This window comes from Poecilia latipinna, unplaced genomic scaffold (assembly GCF_001443285.1).
Source record: "Poecilia latipinna isolate Pla-1442-1.1 unplaced genomic scaffold, P_latipinna-1.0 Scaffold671, whole genome shotgun sequence".
NCBI lineage: Eukaryota > Metazoa > Chordata > Actinopteri > Cyprinodontiformes > Poeciliidae > Poecilia > Poecilia latipinna.
The window spans coordinates 149,742-167,878 of record NW_015113287.1 but is presented as its reverse complement, the minus strand read 5'-3'; the positions used below and the strand labels follow the sequence as shown (position 1 = coordinate 167,878).

Sequence of the window (18,137 nt, the reverse complement as noted above, 5' to 3'; positions counted from 1 at the left end):
TAATGATTTATCGGTTAATGTCAAGTTGTCATAAAGACATTTTGAATAATGTCAACATTGTATTAAAAGTGTCATAATTTACCAAATTATGCTTTATGACAACAGTCATAAATATTCATGAAGGCTTATTCATGTTCATGACAGGTGTTATGTCATGTTTATGAAAGTGTCATGACAGTCTTATTCACCCCCCTTCAAATAAAGTGTTACCCAAATTTATATCAGTAATGATTTATCGGTTAATGTCAAGTTGTCATAAAGACATTTTGAATAATGTCAACTTTGTATTAAAAGTGTCATAATTTACCAAATTATGCTTTATGACAACAGTCATAAATATTCATGAAGGCTTATTCATGTTCATGACAGGTGTTATGACATGTTTATGACAGTGTCATGACAGTCTTATTCACCCCCCTTCAAATAAAGTGTTACCAACTTAGCCCTTTCAGTCATCTGCAGACCTCACCAAAGGATGAACCGCACCAGTAGCGGTCCAATTCCTGATTTCTTTTCTGACTTCCTTCAACTGTTTCTTGCCGTCACACTAGGCAGCAGTGACGGGGCCTTAGAACACACTCACTGGTATGCCTGAAATTAATTCAAATGTTGTGAGCCAACCTATCAGAAGCTTACAACGCCATGACATCATCATCCAGACTTTCCCAAACTGTTTAAAAGAATTCTCCCACTCATTGTTCTGACATTTAGCACACAGGTATCATGTTAGGACAAGAACATTTAAGCCTGAATTTATTATCAGACAGTGAGGAATAAAAGGTTTTGTGCACTTTTGCATAGTTTACATAAACATCTAATTTTATTTGCATTCAAGTGATGCTTATTCACACTTTTTTTTCTGCAGCAGTAAAAAACACACACACACACAAACCTGAACAAACATCTACCAAACTGTTAGCAATATGCAGCTGTTTTCATTTGAACCTTTATCATTGTATCATTATGGCTCAGTGTGTTGTAATCGCCGCAAAGTTTTTAGAATCTGGAGTCTGTGGAGTGTCGTGGCTGAGCTGTTAGTGTTGACGGTGACATTTCACAAATCTGTTGCTTTACATCACTGAAAAGCAAATGAATACCCGTTTCCAGGCAACAATCGGACCACCTTCTTTGTCCCCAATCTACAAAACATCTAATCCCTTGAAAATAACCTTTAGAACAGCAACTGGACAGCAGACTTATTCCCTTTGACTCACTGTGACAAAAACTCTGCACACGTGGATGCAAATGGAAAGTTTGTCTGATAAAAAAGCCGATACGGATTGTGTCCTGCTCCCACTACAGACCACCTCATTATTTGGATTCGGTGTTTGCTCTGCTTTAGAGAAAATCCCTCTCCTCTCGCAATTATTCCCATCAGGTTGTATGGCTTATAGCTATTTACATGCATAATGGATTTCTTAATTGAGGTCAAGTTGAGGCATATCTGCTGTCGGCTGATTCTGACTCATAAGGAGACGACTGGAAGCACAAAGTGTGTGATAACGCTCTTCCTGTGATGACATCATCAGTGCATTAACCTTGCAGAGGACAAAGCAGCTGGGGAAGCTGTGACAGTCAAGTGATGAATAATGTCACCACAGTGTCAGAACCAGACTCACTATTCTGTCCTGTGTGTCCCACGGACAGGCGCTTCCCTGTCTGTCATCTGTCACAGCTCCAGATGATGTTTGATGCTGTGGAAAAGTATTCATATCCCTTAAAACTTTTCATAATTTTTGACAGCAGTAGCACAAACTTGCTGCTCTATGTTTTGCCAACATGACGTGGTGAACAATCGTGAGGTGGAAGAAACAACAACGACGTGGTTTTCGAGAATTGCACAGATACAATTCAGGATATTATTTGCATTTCATCCCCCTTTGATGCTACCTCCTTCAATTACTCCCAGTGAAACAATGTGCCTTCACGACTAACCAGTTTAGTAACTGGATTTCATGTTTTAAACAGAAGCGACAGCATCATGATAATGAAGGAAGACAGCAGACAGCTCAGAGAGAGGGGCTTGGGGAGAATTTTAAAACAGGTTTAGACTATAACAAAATATTTCAATATGCCAATCTCACAGACCTCTTCTCAACAAAGAGTTGGCCAAACCTATAAATCTATCAAGATTAGCATCCATCTATACTGACAGACTGATCAAGATCAGTGATAACAGAAGCTGCCAAGAGTTTCGCTGACCTGAGTGAAGGTATCCCCCCCCCCCCCCTCACCCCTCCCATCCTCTTCAAATCAGACAAAATTGGTGTCAGACGTTTGCACTGCATTTGCGCTTTGGCTTTGAAGATATTAATGAAAGGTTAAAGGTCAAAAGGTCAACCGGGCCCCCCCACTTTTATGATGAGCGGGGGCTGGTTGACCTTTCATGACCTCTAGAAATGTTGTTTAAATGGATAGCGTTTTTGGGGGGTGGCAACTTCACTCAGGTGATTCTTGGTTATTTTTGAAGAACCGCAAATCAGGTGGGAAAATGTTGAAATAACAACTATTAGCTGCAAACCCCACACGCTACAGTTGGAGCGTTCCTGTAAGACTGTGTTTCCGAGACAAAGATTTAAGACTCCAGGTTCACTTTCATCTTCCTTTATCATCTGAGACTTTGCCAGAGATGATAATGTTCACTCTCCATTCAGTCTGACGGAGACAGCCATTGGTTACAGAGCAACGGGCAAAAATGTCTGTCTGTAGCTGTGCGCCATCAGTTAAGGCCCAAATTATTCATACGCCTGAACATTTTAGATTATATTAATTTCATTCGTCTTCTAGGTTTTCAAACATGTTTCTTATTAACAGCCTGAGCCGAAGTCAGTCAGTGGAGGCAGCAAAGGTTAGGCTACACTGATGGCAACAGGAGCCTTTCATCCTCAGAGACCTGGAGCTCATCAATAAAGACAAAATATCAAAATGCCAGAGGACATCTGGAAACTCCTGCGCATCTATTATAAAAATGGTTTGATTGCTGTTTTATGCATGAAAAAAAAATTCAACTAACCCCTGAAGAGAGTGTAAATCCTTTTTACATGACTTTGCTTTGATAAATGCAGATAAAAACAACTATTTCTTTCTACACTGATGTGGCTTTCGCACTTTAAATCATTTAGAAAACTCCGCTAGATTTTATCTCCACTTGTTCTGCTTTGTGTTGGTCTTTCACATAAAATCACAATTAAATATCTTGAACTCTGTGGGACATAACAAGACAAAATATGGAAGAAAAAAAAAGCACAATATGCTATATATGCAGAGACCATTAAAGGGATTACATCATTTGGTTGATGGGATCACAAAGTAAAATGTTCAAACTTCTAAAAGTGCTAGAAACAGAAGTGGATCCACAAGGTCAGAACACCGAAAGCAGTCGGGGCGACAAAAACCAAACACGGGTAGAAGAAGGTTTGAACAAGTTTTAGTCCCACTACCACAACTCAGTTCATTTTTCAAATGACTTGCCAATAATTCCACATAACTAAACAATAACATGCCGCTTTTTTTTTTTTTTCTTCAACCTACCAAATCCAGGCTGACGCGTAGAGAGAATAACCATGTGTAGTTTGGAACCAAGAAACCAGAGGAGACCCACGCTGTCACTAAGATGTGGTGCTTATTTTTCCCTGAGCAACAGTATTGGGTAAAGTCAAGATTTCAAAGAGAAGTACTTTGTAATTAATACAGCTCAGTTGGGTTTTTTTTTATGACACGGATTCATAACGGGTCATTTTAAGGTCAGTTCAGTCACACTTTCAACTGTAACCTTTTTTTCTGCACGGTTACCCTTAGTGACACTTGACTGGACAAGATGCCCTTTTAACAGAAGCAAGCTTACATTATTGGATGCAGACCAAGATAAGCTGATTAATTAATCTTTAAGCCACGACAACCTGAAGAGTTTAGATGGCAGGAAAAGATAAAAAGCAACAGAAGACAAATGCAGGTTTCTACCAGGAGATGCTCTTATCTTTCCTGCCCTCTTTGAGGGTTTTTTTTTTTTAACCTTTTCTCCGTGTGAACAATGCGTACGTAGCAAGACAAGAGCTACCATGATCTCACCTGTCATGTTGCAGTATACCTGTGTGGGCCCCAGGGGACCACTCCCATCTGGATCGATGAAGTAGAAGCCTGAGGAGCTGCCGCTCAGCTTGTAGGCCTCGCAGGACGACTCGTGGATAGCTGGAAGAAGCAGAACAGCGGAACAGAAATAGTTATTTCTCCGGGAATCAGCCCACTCCCTCCTCAGTCTGAACCGTATGAGTCACAAACACACAAGCTCTGTCTGTATTTATACAATGCGCTCGACTGATTGGGCTCTGAGCTCTCAAGAAGCTTTCTGGTCAATCTATAGGATCCAGTGCCGACTTCTGCTGAAACTGCTTTCAAACTGACCTGACAGGCAGGACAGGAATGTATTTCTTTGTGAAGGGGTCGGGTCACATTTATGGGCTGCAGCCGGCCAAGTCGTGGAACACAGACCGTCGTCCACTGCTAGTTATCAAAACACGCGATGACTAATTAGGAGCCGGTTATCATCCACAGCAATCAAGAGAGCACCAGCGCGTTATCTTTTAATGAAATCAGGATTGATTGGTGACTTTCAAAAGTATTCAGACCCCTTGAACTTTTTTGAAGACAGAATTTCTTTGTACAGCTAATGATATTCTTGGTTTTCTTTTAGCTTCGGTTGGTGTTCAGTTAGATTGGTGTCTGATAAAAGAGGAGTAATTGTTCCCTTTCATCGTGATTTTATGCTTATTGTATTGCGATGCATTCTGAATCTTGTGCTGTTCGCTCAATCACAATGAAAGACTTCTGAACCTTTGAATTTTTGGAACTCTGAAAATATCTAGGTACATTAAAGTGGAGACAAACAAGAACAAATGTTTAAGACCAACAAATAACTCTAAACATGAGTAGAGAATTACACAACGACAATAGTTCAGAAGTAAGAACGAAAAGAGAAGACCAGTGGTCATTCAATGGTCTAAAATGTGACGCTCCTCATGGAGCTTTAATCTGGACGCGGGACGCTCTCTACATAAAAAGCCTTGGTGTAAAACACAAGTATTGTGGCTCTGATCCTTTTAGTTTCGTCATAGAGGCTCCTCACAGTGAGACATGGGGCCAGTAAGCATGGCAGACCAGCTGAAAAATTAGGCCTCCAGTTGAGTTATTCATGTTTTTAGTTGACCCTGACAATGCTGCAGTGAACGGCTCGCAGAAAAAAAAAATGGCTCTGTGTTTCACGGTAGAGTTGGGTACAACCTCTATCATGGTCATGGGAAAGAAAAATGGCAAGATCAGAATCATATTTCATGCGGCTTCTCCATACTGGGACGTCTGCTCTGGGTTAAAGACGCTTCTGCTTTCCCAGCTAATCATATTTTCTGATTTTAGCACCGAGGAACAAAGTCAGAAGCCAATCTTTTCTAATTGTGCTGATGTTGAGCGCAATTTATTTGTGGTTTCTTTATTTAACCCCGAGGCTTATTTTACAGACTTAAAACACACATGCATTTATTACTTTTATGTTTTCATCTTAGCCAATTATGACACTTCTAGCACTGAAATATTTATATATTTATAGATAGTTAGGGCAAATGAAATGAAATAGATTACATGATAGAATTGGGAAACAAAATCTGTTAAAACAATATACTAATTTGTTTTCCCATGTTTTCAGATCCCACCTTCACATTCCATGTTTTTTTCCAGACTCTGGTTATCCTGTTAATCATTATCTATAAATGTAAACACATGCCAATGTCACTAAACCAATGCAAGAGGTAAGAACAATCTAAATTCTTCTTTTTGCCTTCCCAGCCCACAATAGTTTGAAGTGTATTGAAGAGCTATTAATTACTACTAATAAATAAATGAACCTCCTGGATGCCCACTTTGGTGTTGTGGAGATTAGCACCTAGAATTTTCCAGTGAAAATTAGTGATTGGGTGAGACGCGTGCGAGAGCATGAAGCAGTTCTATGGTGGCTCAGCAGAGTCATGTTTTAGAAAAGTAATCAATGAACGAGAGGGAAATCAAAAAAACGTTACTGACTGCTAAGGCTGGTTAGCTGCCTGGCTGCTTCAGATTTCAGTTGGATTAAGAGACAAACTCAACAGACTGATAATAAATCATTCCCCTAAAAACCAAGTGGTGGTCTGTTTAAAGCACACTGGTTTCCAGGCTGCAGCTTTGACTTGCAGACGGAAAAGCTGAATTTGATGAAAGGAACTATTTTTACTGCAGCAGATGCTCTTATCTGCCGTGTTTCCTCCATAACTGTCTGTCTGCATACAAACAAGATATCAACATTCTGGGGCAGGGGATGGAGGTGCAGGGAGGGGAGCGGGTGGGGGGGGGGGATCCACACTCTCTCCAACAACACTCCACTGCATATATCAAGGCAACGTCAAAAATGACACCTGGAAGGAAAAACTCCTACAATCACAGCCAGTCTGAAGTGGGGAGCTATTTAAGGATGGAGCAGGGGGGGAAAAAAAAAAAGTGCAGATAGCGATTGTGAGGTCATGTCAAGCTGAAACAGGACAACTTTCTGCTTCGCCTCTCAGCTCCACAAAGCGAGGAAAGCTCCAGGTGAGACAGGCAGGTGGATGTGTGCACCGAATTGAATGTGAGGGAGGCAGACCCGGAGCGAGAGGGGAGGGGGCGTGGGGTGAAATGGCGGCTTTGAGACGGTGCTGAAAACATGAAAGTGCTCACAGTTGTGACACGTGGCTCCGGAGTATCCGGTTCCCGAACAGTCGCAGGAGAACGAGCTCCACGTCTGGGAGCAGCGGGCGCCGTGTTCGCAGAGGTTGGGCAGGCACCTGGGGAAACAGGAGCGGCGCCACACCTTTAATGCACCAAAACTCACCCCACAACTCACTTCACAGCTCTTCAGAGCACAAGAAAAAAAAAAAATACAATCCTAATGAGACCTTGTTTTTGCCTAATTAGTCCTGAAAATGAAGAGAAATCTTAATTAGCATGCCATAAAAAAAAACAAAAACAAAGAAGCTTCAATTATCACATTTAAAACTGCAGCCGCAGAAAGCTTGGCTTTATTGCTTGTAATTAATTGATTATCAGACTAGTTGGTAATTATATACATCTTTTGAGCTGACTAATTGAAAAATCTCCAGGTTCCTCCTAATTCGCTTTGATCTTTGTTTGCCCAGCCTTCATGCTTTGGGGAAGGGATCAGCTCTAACTGATTACGATTCACCTGAAAGCGACTTTGTCAGGTGTTTGTTTCAGACAACACAATGAAGCACGGGCCACTGAAGCACTCTGCCTGACAGGTAAGAAAAATCCATGTCATTCGCCTCTTTATTGTCTCCTTTGTTGCTACGAATATGAGCCTTGGAACATATCCCAAAGTTAATTTGCTGATGACTCATGTTTTGCGAGCTGAAATTAAAAATCCCAAACGAGTGAAGAGTGTCGGGTCCCGCAGCCTCCTTGAAATTTGAAAAAAAAAAAAAAAAAAAGCTGATTTCTCTGAGCACAAAAGCATCACTGTCACCTTCAAAGAATGCCTGTTAATGGGATTTTTGCCGCAGAAAAATTTACACCGCACTCTTCTGATTAATAGTCCCTTCCTCGAGCCTCCTTGAGTTTCACATAATTGCCAGCCTTTCAAGCATGCATCTATAATTTCATACACTTTATCTCTCACCTATTAACTGCAGCACAGTGGGCCAGCCGCAACATGGATAGGGTTGCAACAATCGCTTTAATTACCATCAAGCTATTTTCTGTTGCTATGTCCGCGGCTGCCCTTACAGGACGTAAAATTACAGCAGGCAGCACACTTAAGCACACGCTAGCTGTAAACCGAGGTGTAATTAGACTCAGAGAAGCGCAGATTAGCTCTGATAAAAGTTAATTTTCCTCATGCACTCAGGGGTCATTAAGTAGGCCACAGAAGAGAAATGACAGCTAATATCAGGGATGTAATCACTCTCACATGTCATGTCCTCACAGCGGCACAGAAGGTTGCAAAGACACGAGGCAACAGAAAAACAAAAAAAAAAAAAACAGCCTCTGCTTTGCTGTCGTTAGCCTGCTGCTCTGCTCACACACACACACACACTGGAACGTATTTGTGCTCTCATTTGTTTGAAAAACTATTAACATTTTTTAAGATTAATCCCTCGTCAGCCTGAAGGTCTTGTGTGCCGGGACCACCAGGCTGCATCTGTTATTAAAATGCAACCCGCTGCCATTTTGAGAATGTTGCTGAGCACGGCACAATCACTGAAGAGGCCTCCTGGTGCAGCTGTGATTAAAATGGATGCAACATTTCTGGTGCAGTGGATTTGGTCAAAAGTTTAAAACCATTTTTTTTTTTTTGCCTTGTTTTTTCTTGAACGTTTTTCAAAATATTTTTGAAAAACGAGATTCAAAATCCAGTGCCGTTTATGTCTCTAAACAAAAGTCAGGCGACCCAAAAAAGCATCAGGACGTCAGAGTGAGCAACACACAAGCATATTCCTGCTTTGTGTGCAGAAGGTAGTCCTTTTTTTTTCCACCTCATATTATTTGATCAATAGTGTTAAAATAGCAGATTATACTTAAAATCCAAAATGGCTGCTGACGCAGGAACGACTGCAGAATGAAACTCTTTAGACATTTCAATCAGATGTGTCACTGATATGCTACTCTACAATAACGTTATATGAACATGTTCCTGTAGTGTGCAAACACAGTCTGCTAATCCAACAGAGTATTAGGGATATATTTAGTAAATTACTGTCAAAAAACTCTTCAAGAAATTCCACACATTTGCAAGAAACAATGGGACATTTTCTAATGAATCTGACAAATTTGCAAAAGCAGGGACGACGACAGGCATGATTAAAAGCATATGTTCTTGATGAAAAAATGTGATGTTCTCATTGCGAAGTCAGGAAAAAACAAACAACAACAACAAAAAAAAACATATGTTTGAGACAAAAAATGCCAAACAATGTTGACCGACAGCGCTGAGACCAGCCTCCAGCCTCTGATTGGTTGTTTCTGACGCAGAGCGGAGTATAAGTGGTCCAGCGAGGAGGAGGAGCACCTCCGTCTTTTCACAGATTATCTGTCTCATAATATACTGTCACAACAGGGCGACAGTTTGAACAAATACGGGCAACCCTGAATGTTTGCCACAGGAGATTCAAGGATTTCACACACATGCATGAATGAATGAATCGAAGAAAAAAAAAATGAAAGTAAAGTCACAGTCCTGAATCAGTAAAAGGTCTGGATTAAAAAAAAAAGGACTTTTTACCTTTAGAACCTGAAGAAGGACAGACTGATGCGAGTGAGCACAGACTGCTGCTGCACACCATTGGAGAGAAGCAGCAGGGTGCTCATTCAGCCATGTGCAGACGGATAAATGAGAAACAAAGCCAGACTCAGACACCTGCTTAATGCCAAAAGATTTCGTTTTGCAGCAGTGATTGGGTTCCTCACTGGTCTCCTGACGACATCCTACACTTTCCTTAAATCACAACTTTCGCCACGTAACAGGCTCTTTAATCACGGGTACGCAACGTTTAACTGACTGAAATCTTTGCATGTTCAGGGGATGATGTAAAACGGAGGAGCAGATTTGGAAGCTAGATGTGACGTTGAACCATCCTCTGTAATTACAGAATCCAATTTCTGGTGTGTTTCATATCAAAGGTGACGAACTGCAACTTTTGAAGCGACTGGTTTCCAGTTTGGCTAAATTAATTTTCTGACTGCTTCAGAAGTCACATGATTGATTACCTGATTCACTTTACCTGTAAAGCGTGGACATGTCTGTGTAGAACTTTGATTGACATGTTTGTTCTGACGTGGAACAAACATGTCAATGTTTTGGAGCAACTAATGTGAATCTAATGATAATTTGTAGAGGCAGGTAAAGATTAGGGTGATGGCAAAGAAACATGCAGCAAGATGGTTATGTGTTACATTCAGTTCAGCTCCGTTTATTTATATTGTGCCAACAAATGTCACCTCAAGGTATTTTTACAAAAAAAAAAAAAAAATTCAATTCAGTCACACAATCAAACAGTACAGTAGGCTCGATTAATTAGTCAAAGTGGATTATAAGGTTTGTGTCTAAGGAAACTCCGCAGGTTGCATCGAGTCATTGCCTTGCAGCACTGATGCCTTCCACTAACAGGAAGAAACCTCCAGCAGAACCAGAACTAGAATCAGAACCAGAACCTGGCTCAGTGCTGCTACGACCGACTGGGGGATTGAGAAGACAGAGAGGGGTTTCGTAAGAAGGGTTTGATTGTTGTAATGAATATGAAGACATTCCCAAAGAGCATTGTGAATGCTATAAATAACTTTTGTCAAGCAAGTTTTTTTAAAATCATCTAAAAGAGTTTTATTTCCAAAATGAAGGCCCACCTTGCAGATGTTTTTTTTTTTTTTTTCCGTTTTAGAAGCAAACTTCTTAGTCACATAGAAATAATTTTAAACTAAAACCTTCCAGGACCATGAATAGTTCAGATTCATTCACTGTTTCCAAGCAGCAGCGCCGTCGGCCAGCTGGATGAGTTTTAGTTTGCTCAGCTGTCGATCATAAACAACGTCCAGTTCTCATTCACTTGGAAGAGGACGAAGAACAGTGTGGCAGCCGGTCAGAGCACTCTCAATTCAGAGGCATACACTGTGTTTGTCTGCTTATTTCTGATTGGATGTGCTACAGTGAGGACAGGCTGAACGAGCCTGGCCATAAAAACACAATATACTGGGTTACCATGAGGTGCCCGGCTCCTCCACATGCTGAGTAAAAGTAGCCTGAAATTATATCTAACTAGCTGAATAAATTATCATAAATGCAATTGGAGTTTTATAGTCAACAATTACTGCATTCCAAAAAGTCATTTGTGGTGATAATTTTGCTCATAGTCCTATTGTAATAACCATATACTTGTGATGTGGAGACCTGCCTAATGTGCTTATCCAAAATGCTGCAGCTAGAGTTGTGACGAGAATTAAAAAGAGAGATTTCATATTTCCTTTTTTTTTTTTTTTTAAGCTTCCCTTCACTGGCTCCTTGTTAAATCCAGAATATAATTTAACATTCTCCTCCTCCCATAAGGCCCTCAATAATCAGCTCCATGATAAATCAGAGATCTGATTGTTCCAGAACACTTTGCTGTCCTAGAGTTTCTAAAAGTGGAATGGGAGGCAGACCCTTTAGTTCTCAGGCTCCTCTCCAGTGGAAGCAGCGCCCAGTTTTAGCGTGTGAGGCAGACTGCCTGTCTACTTTTAAGACCAGGCTTAAAACTTCCTTTTCTTTCTGTCATGCATAGTTGTCCACTACAGTGGACAGCTGTCTGAAAGCCATTTTCTTGTGCTTCTTATGGATTTTTATGTTATGAAGTGGACACTAATGCATCATAAAATACACCATCAACTACTGGCCATCAGCTACAAATGCAAGAAATTATGTTTGTTAAATCCAATATGTCCGACAGACAAAAGAGCACGCCAGCCGACCCGGTCCCTCCTTCTCCTGTGGACGACTGTAGCAGGTAAAAAATAAAAAAAAATAAAAATTATATATATATATATATATATATATATATATATATATATATATATAGTGACATCACATAACCCCTAAAGAACAATAGTACTAATGTATTTTTCAAATGACAACTTTGTATTTGGAGAAAATTACAATTGATCACCTAAAAAAAAAATAAATAAAAGAATTTTTTTATTACAAATTTTTTCCTGCCTTTTTTATGCCTTAAGAAAATGAAAAAAAAAAAAAAAATTCTGACACAAAGGATCATAATTCATGCATGAAAGGGTTGAAAAAGCTGATAGACTGGCTTGAGTTAACCTGAGTTATTTCTGTAGTTATGCACCTCAGTCCCAATCTGCCCATTTTAAGACTCCAGCTGCTACTTTCTCCTTCTGCTCTCCAGTTATTCAGGTGCTGTGACGCCATCCAGGAGAACTTCCATGCATTGTGTGGTAACATGGAGTGAATTAGAACCAACTATGGACCCCAGCAGAACCAGAACTAGAATCAGAACCAGAACCAGAACCGGGCTCAGTGCAAGCACCAACTGCTACGGCCGATTTGATTTGCATTGATCTTGTCATATTCGATAAATTAAAATATGGGGTCTGATGACACTTATTTGTCAGATTTCCTTTAAAAGTAACCTTTGGAAAATAACAACTTTCAAGCAGGTAACAAATATACTTTTTTTTTTAATTAAGCCCACATTTCTGTATTAAAAGTATTTTGAATTGGTCCAATGTAATATTTTATTCTCAAAGTTAGCGTTTTCATTAACTGTAAGCAGAAAATCTCCACACTTAACAGAAGGACAGCAAAGGCTTAAAATAATCAGTAATTGATCTGCATGATGTGCTTCTCTTAATGAATTGAGGTTATATATATTTTGAGTAATATTTCTTCTAAAAATGTATTTTGAAAACTTTAAGTGCAGATGTTCAAAGTGTGACAGCAACGATCCTAATGAAGTGAGTTTCATGCAAGGTTCTTCTTCTTCTTCTTCTTCTTCCACGATAACATTTTAATAACAGATTATTCAGTTTGTTAGATAGCTACAGACAGAAACAGAGCAAGAAATCAAGTAGGAGTGGGAGGTTTTTTTTTTTTTTTTTGTGGTCTGTACAAGCCTAAGGCGTAAAGCTGAATAAAAAGAAGTTGTTGTTTTTTTGTTGGGACATTGATTTAGCAGTCAAATAACGTAAATCTCGGCAAATTTAGACCTAACTTGAATTAAAAAGTTGGTAAAATGTTAGACATGTATATCTGCTGAGCCGAGGAGCCGATTCTAAAGTTTAAGATAGAAATGTTAAAGGTTTTAAGTTCATTTCCAGACTTTCAAAAATAAGGATCTGAAAGTAGCAGTCTTGGAGTTTGAAGAACGTTATATCTGAACACCGTCAGAGTTTACCCATTATTCCAACCATTTATCTGGAATGCAGTAAATTCAAGTCAAGTAAATCTTTTCCCCTCAGTCCGTATTCACAAAAGGCGATTTGTGATTCCAAACTTACCATTTCAGCTTTATATAAAACACAAATATTTTGTAGCAGTAGGTCTTTGTTTTCATACAGTTCTGTATAACCCATTAAAACATATTCCATCTTTTTATTGTCAAGAAATCTACTTTGTTCAGAAGCTCATTGGTTCTCGGTTTAACGACGGTTACCCTGTGGATTTAAACAATTACTGGCTCAACTCTCCCTTGTCCGATCTCATCATGGCTCGGGATCCCTTGAGAGCGAACGACTTAAGGTTTCTGTCGACAAATAACATCGTATTAGGCATTTAATGAGGCTGTGGAATTAGCTTGCAGCACAACTAAAGTAAAGCCATAAGGAAAACCTTATTTCACAATTTTTATTGAATCTAATAAAGAACAACATTGTGCAGCTTGGCATGAACACAGTTGTTGCTGTATACATTCTGTTGTAATAAGCAGATAATTAATGATTTTTAGGTTGGCATAGCAGGTGATGTTTAGCATTTTCTCAAACTTATAGTACTAACTCTGAATAAAAGCAATTTTTTTTTTTTTAATATGGACGCCAATAATTCCACGCTTGTCAATCTGATCCCAACAACATCTTACATTTCATTCTGTTTCATTTATAAAGCTTTCAAAACTGTATTATAGTTTATGCACATTATTTTGTTAATCGATTCTGGGTTTCCTGCTTAGATCCTCAGCCTTCTTTACCCTTCACAAGGTCATTCCTAGTGAGTCAGGGCTGCTGCAGCCTGACGTCTGAGTGTCATGAGCTCATTCATCAGAAAGAAAGAAACAGACAAGGCGTTCATTTTTTTCATCATTCCAAGCTCACTACTGAGGGTCCGAAATGGGGGAACGGACATTTTGGTCCGCACTTGATTGACTAGAAGTAAAGTGAAACATGTGATCGCAAATGATGCCAAAATAAAGTGTGCTGACAACCTGCACTAAATGCAAACAGCGTGTGTACTGCCAAAAGGCAGTGGTGACGTCCGGCCGTTGATCACCTCACTCGTGACATGAAATAAGTGTTTCCGTTGCAGTTTTTGCAAAATACATTATTTTGCTAAACTGATCTGGAAAAACCAGCTCGTCTTAATGCAGAAGCGTTTCATGGAAAATGTGACTTGATGGAAAATTGCCACGTCTCCATCAAGCAAATTTATTTTCATAATTTCAATTTGCATAATCCTATAGTTAATGGAAATGCAGCTACGTTCGGTACATGAGCTATGAAGGTGATGAAAAAATATTGTGACTTTTGCTGAACTTGAGTCTTTGGCCTTTCTGGATGGAGTTTGCATGTTTCCCTTATGGATGTGTGAGTTTCCTCTGGTCTTCTTTCCAAAACATGACAGTCAGGTTAAGCTGTCTTGTTAAAAATTGCCCTGTGGGTGTTTGACTGTTTGTCCTGTGTGTCTCTGTGTTGTCCTGTGATGGACTGGTGACCTGCATAGGGTATATCCATCCTCTCTCCCAATGGCTGCTGGAGATAGTCACCAGCTCCAACACAATCCTTCACCAACAACCAGGGCAGACACTGATGGATGGACTTAAAGCTACTGAGTTTTCAAGCAGATCTATAGAATTGTTTTTGCAAGCATTCAATTGGAAGTTACTGAATTCCTTGGATCAAAGACTAAATATTAAAGAGAATAAATAAATATAACAGCAAGAAATCAGGATTTGAATAATTCAGGTAAAGAAAAGCTTCCAAACTAACTTGGCCCCAAGTGAAATTCATTCAGACCTGATTTCACTAGTGGGTTTTGGATTGTTGTCCCTCTCCATAAGCCACATGTCCTGATTCCAGAAATCAGTTTTTGATCAGAAGGTAAAAAAAATAAATAAATGAAAGTAAAAAAAAAAAAAAGATGTCTGGAAATTTTTGCTGCAAGATTGTTTTGCAGAGAGCATAATTCCTGGCTCCAATAATTACTGTAATTCACAGCAAAGCCATCCAGAGCCATCACACCACCACTACCACCATGTTTTATTTTTTATTATTTTCTTTAATTGGTTTGATCTGAAAACATCTGTAAGAAAGAATATTTTATAGAGCATTCTACAGTAACATAATTCAGGTCATTTAAAGGGTTAAATAAATACATTTGATGAATCTGTTATTTAAATAAGTTATAATGCGATACACCTATTACATGTATAATTTCACTTTAACATGAACTGTAATAACTGAGTTTATGTCTAAACAACCATTGTGGAATTTTCTCCCCCCCTCAGTTTCTTTCCAGTATTTACGTTTGCTACCTTTTTCCCCAGGGCTGCAGGTGCTGTTCATTTGAAGGACCAGTCATTCACTAACATTCCAGCTCAGAGGAAAACTGTGCAGATACCCCAGAGAGGAAATCCCCTCAGAGTCACAGCTGACGCTTCAGGTAGGAGCACCAAACCTGACTCTGTTTTCTCTCATCCCATGGTACATTAGCTGTGAAGAAACAAGACCAAAAACAACATCCGTCTTGCTAAGCCTGGGAAAATAAAACATCTCTCTCTATCATTCTGTCTTTTCCTACAGTGCATCTCTTCACGCACTGACATGACAGACTGGCATCTCCGGTGTGTTTGCATATCTTCCAACTGCGAACAATCTGGTCTAAAAAGTAGGTAGTCTGAAATCCGACAAAGGGGTAATTCTCCCCAGGGCATGCACAAGGGAAAGTGGCAGTTTGCATGTTTGCCTCGCTCCTATGAAACGTTCCCCTCTGCATGCAGACGTTTATGGAGCTCGTAGGTCTGCCAGGGCCCACAGCTGTGCAGGATAATGAGGGAGAGCATGCCACACAGGACAGTGGGGAGCAGCTTGTTAGCATAGTCCTCTGCCAGAGAAGGTGCAGCCGGGTTTCTGTTGCACTTTAATTGGAAGATCCAGTCAGCTTGTTTGTCTCTACAGGACAGAATGTCAGCCACTTTCAGGCTTTGCTGCAAACAACACACTGCCATCCACAAATTAACATTGGGGGCATGAATGACTCTGTGCTGCCAACTTGGATAATGTTTGACATTCAGCCATCAATTGAGAGGAAGTTTTTCGTCTGCTCCCTCTGAGAACTGTCCTCACAATTAATTAAAGTCTAGAAAAGAAACTCAGACTACTTTACCTGTCTTTCATATTGCATGTGTCAAACTGGAGCTCATTATAATTTCCTAGCAATCCTTGCTGCACATGGCTGAGATTCACCAGGTGATTGTTGATGGATATAAGCTGCATGCACCCCTGGAAGGCAGGAGCTTGGATGTGACACTCTGTGGGCGGACAGCCTTGACGAAAGTGACACAAGAAAGAAACAGCCTTTAGTTTCACTCCTCTTTAGTCACAGAAAACTGTAAGTGACAATGTTGGAATTTCGAGAGCAAGGCGACACACCGGGAGAACTCACTAACCTCCAAAGTACAAGCTGCCTCTTGATTCCACCGGCTCCCAGAGCTCGACGTCGGACGAAGGCTCGCCATCCACACTCAGAGTGATCTGCAGACTCCTGCTGGCAAGACTCACCGCGTGCCACAATCCGTCATTGACTCTGCGACCTAAACAGCAGAGAATAATCAGTTTCAAGAGATACTGATCAGATGCAAATGTTGTCAACACAGAGCAACAAACATCCCAGCTTATGTCCAGGACAAGGGTGGCAAAACGAATTAGCAGTTTTATCTAAATTCCCTGCAGACTTAAATTGCAATGAACATCTGAAGTTAAAAAAAAGAGGAAAACGTGTCGTGTCAATCGGTCTTCAGTCTGGAGGTTCCAATCTGAAATGCTACCCTTCATGTCTGCACCACGAACAAAGTGACCGGCAGCTTTGGTGGGAGTGGCCAGGCAGAGCGACCAATCAGATTTCAAGAGGAGCAGCAGTTCATCACCGAAAACTTTCTGTGAAACATTTTTTTGTGTCTATACGGACCGCGTGACTGAATCACGGCAAATATCCCAAAATGTAAGGAAACGAAAACTCTCGCAGATTTCGACTCAAAGTCATTCAATCAAAAAGCACATACTGTATGTTTAGACTGAGATGTTCAACCCTTAAAACACTCGCATTTCTAATTTTGTTAAGTTTTATTTAATTTATCAAGATGTTTAAATTCCAGCTCACAGAATCTCAAACCTTTTTTACTGTCAGTAAGTCTTATTCAAATAAAGATCTTTGTTTGCCACATTGTTGATTAATCATTAACAGGACTAATTTAAGCCCGTGAATCTGTAAAACTGTTGTGCCATGCGATCAAACATTTGGATGCGCCTTACTTTTGTGCTGGTCCACCTCAGAAACAAAGTTAGAGCCCAGTAGCATATTTGTCTGTAACGTCAGTGACATTTTCTAAACATCTTGCTGCAGCGGCGTAAAATCTTGATGCACCTGTCTGAGCGGTCTCGCCTCCCAACCTGCTCTTTCATGTTTGATGGCAGCTTGTATAGTTTTTCTTCTAAAGTAGCTTGGGCTTTTGTTTTTTTTCTCAAAAAGATTTCACTTTAATACAGTCATCTTTTGTTCTGTGCCCCCTTTTCTCCACTCTTTGTACCACCATTTTCTCAGAAATGTTTTGTACTCCCATGGCTTTCCTCTTTGATGCATGCAGCGCCTCCAGCACTGCAGCAAAGCATTCCCACAGCATTCCGTACCTTCACTGTTGGTAACAGAAAGCTGGCTTGCTCTGTTCTTTATTGGGCTCAATTTTTCACCAATAAACAAACTGTAGAACAGCAGGAGTTAAATTGGGCTGGGCCTCGACCGCCACATGCAGACTTTGTTAGCGCAGTGCTCTCCACATCTTCAACTGCATTTATTTTTACACTCTTCTCAAGACATAAAAGCATTAAAAAAAAAAAAAAAAACTTTCTGTTGTTACTTGTAAAAACAACACTGACCAACTCTGCCATCAAGTATATTTATAGATTGTGCCATCAGGACTTTTAGCCTGAAGTAGGAAGCTGGAGCCGCACTAAACAGAGCAGTGAATGGCAAGACTCAAATTTTATTTAATAGATTTTACAGTTTAAAACACACCTACACCCATAAACACCACCATCAAATCTAATGATCATACAGCTAGAAAGTAAGGCACATAAACAACCGGTTCTTA

General features: G+C 40.1%; 1 protein-coding gene and 1 long non-coding RNA gene across 4 annotated transcripts in view; one reads left to right on the top strand and one right to left on the bottom strand.

The window, feature by feature from the left end:
* Positions 1 to 18,137, bottom strand: part of cntnap5a (contactin associated protein family member 5a) — a 165,455-nt gene that overhangs the window by 60,755 nt on the left and 86,563 nt on the right. For both annotated transcript variants that reach the window (XM_015044344.1, XM_015044345.1), the window contains exons 9-12: positions 16,440 to 16,583; positions 16,157 to 16,316; positions 6,736 to 6,842; positions 4,069 to 4,188 (exon numbers count right to left, since the gene is read on the bottom strand). In XM_015044344.1, the coding sequence (XP_014899830.1) occupies positions 4,069 to 4,188; positions 6,736 to 6,842; positions 16,157 to 16,316; positions 16,440 to 16,583 (531 nt within the window). The remainder of the gene's footprint in view (positions 1 to 4,068; positions 4,189 to 6,735; positions 6,843 to 16,156; positions 16,317 to 16,439; positions 16,584 to 18,137) is intronic.
* On the top strand, positions 5,764 to 16,142 carry LOC106954667 (uncharacterized). 2 transcript variants are annotated; one of them, XR_001426404.1, is made up of 4 exons: positions 5,764 to 5,798; positions 7,194 to 7,316; positions 15,318 to 15,433; positions 15,574 to 16,142. It is a non-coding gene; the product is annotated as an uncharacterized LOC106954667 (long non-coding RNA). The 2 variants fall into 2 exon arrangements; XR_001426403.1 differs by lacking the exon at positions 5,764 to 5,798 and having other exon boundaries at positions 7,113 to 7,316.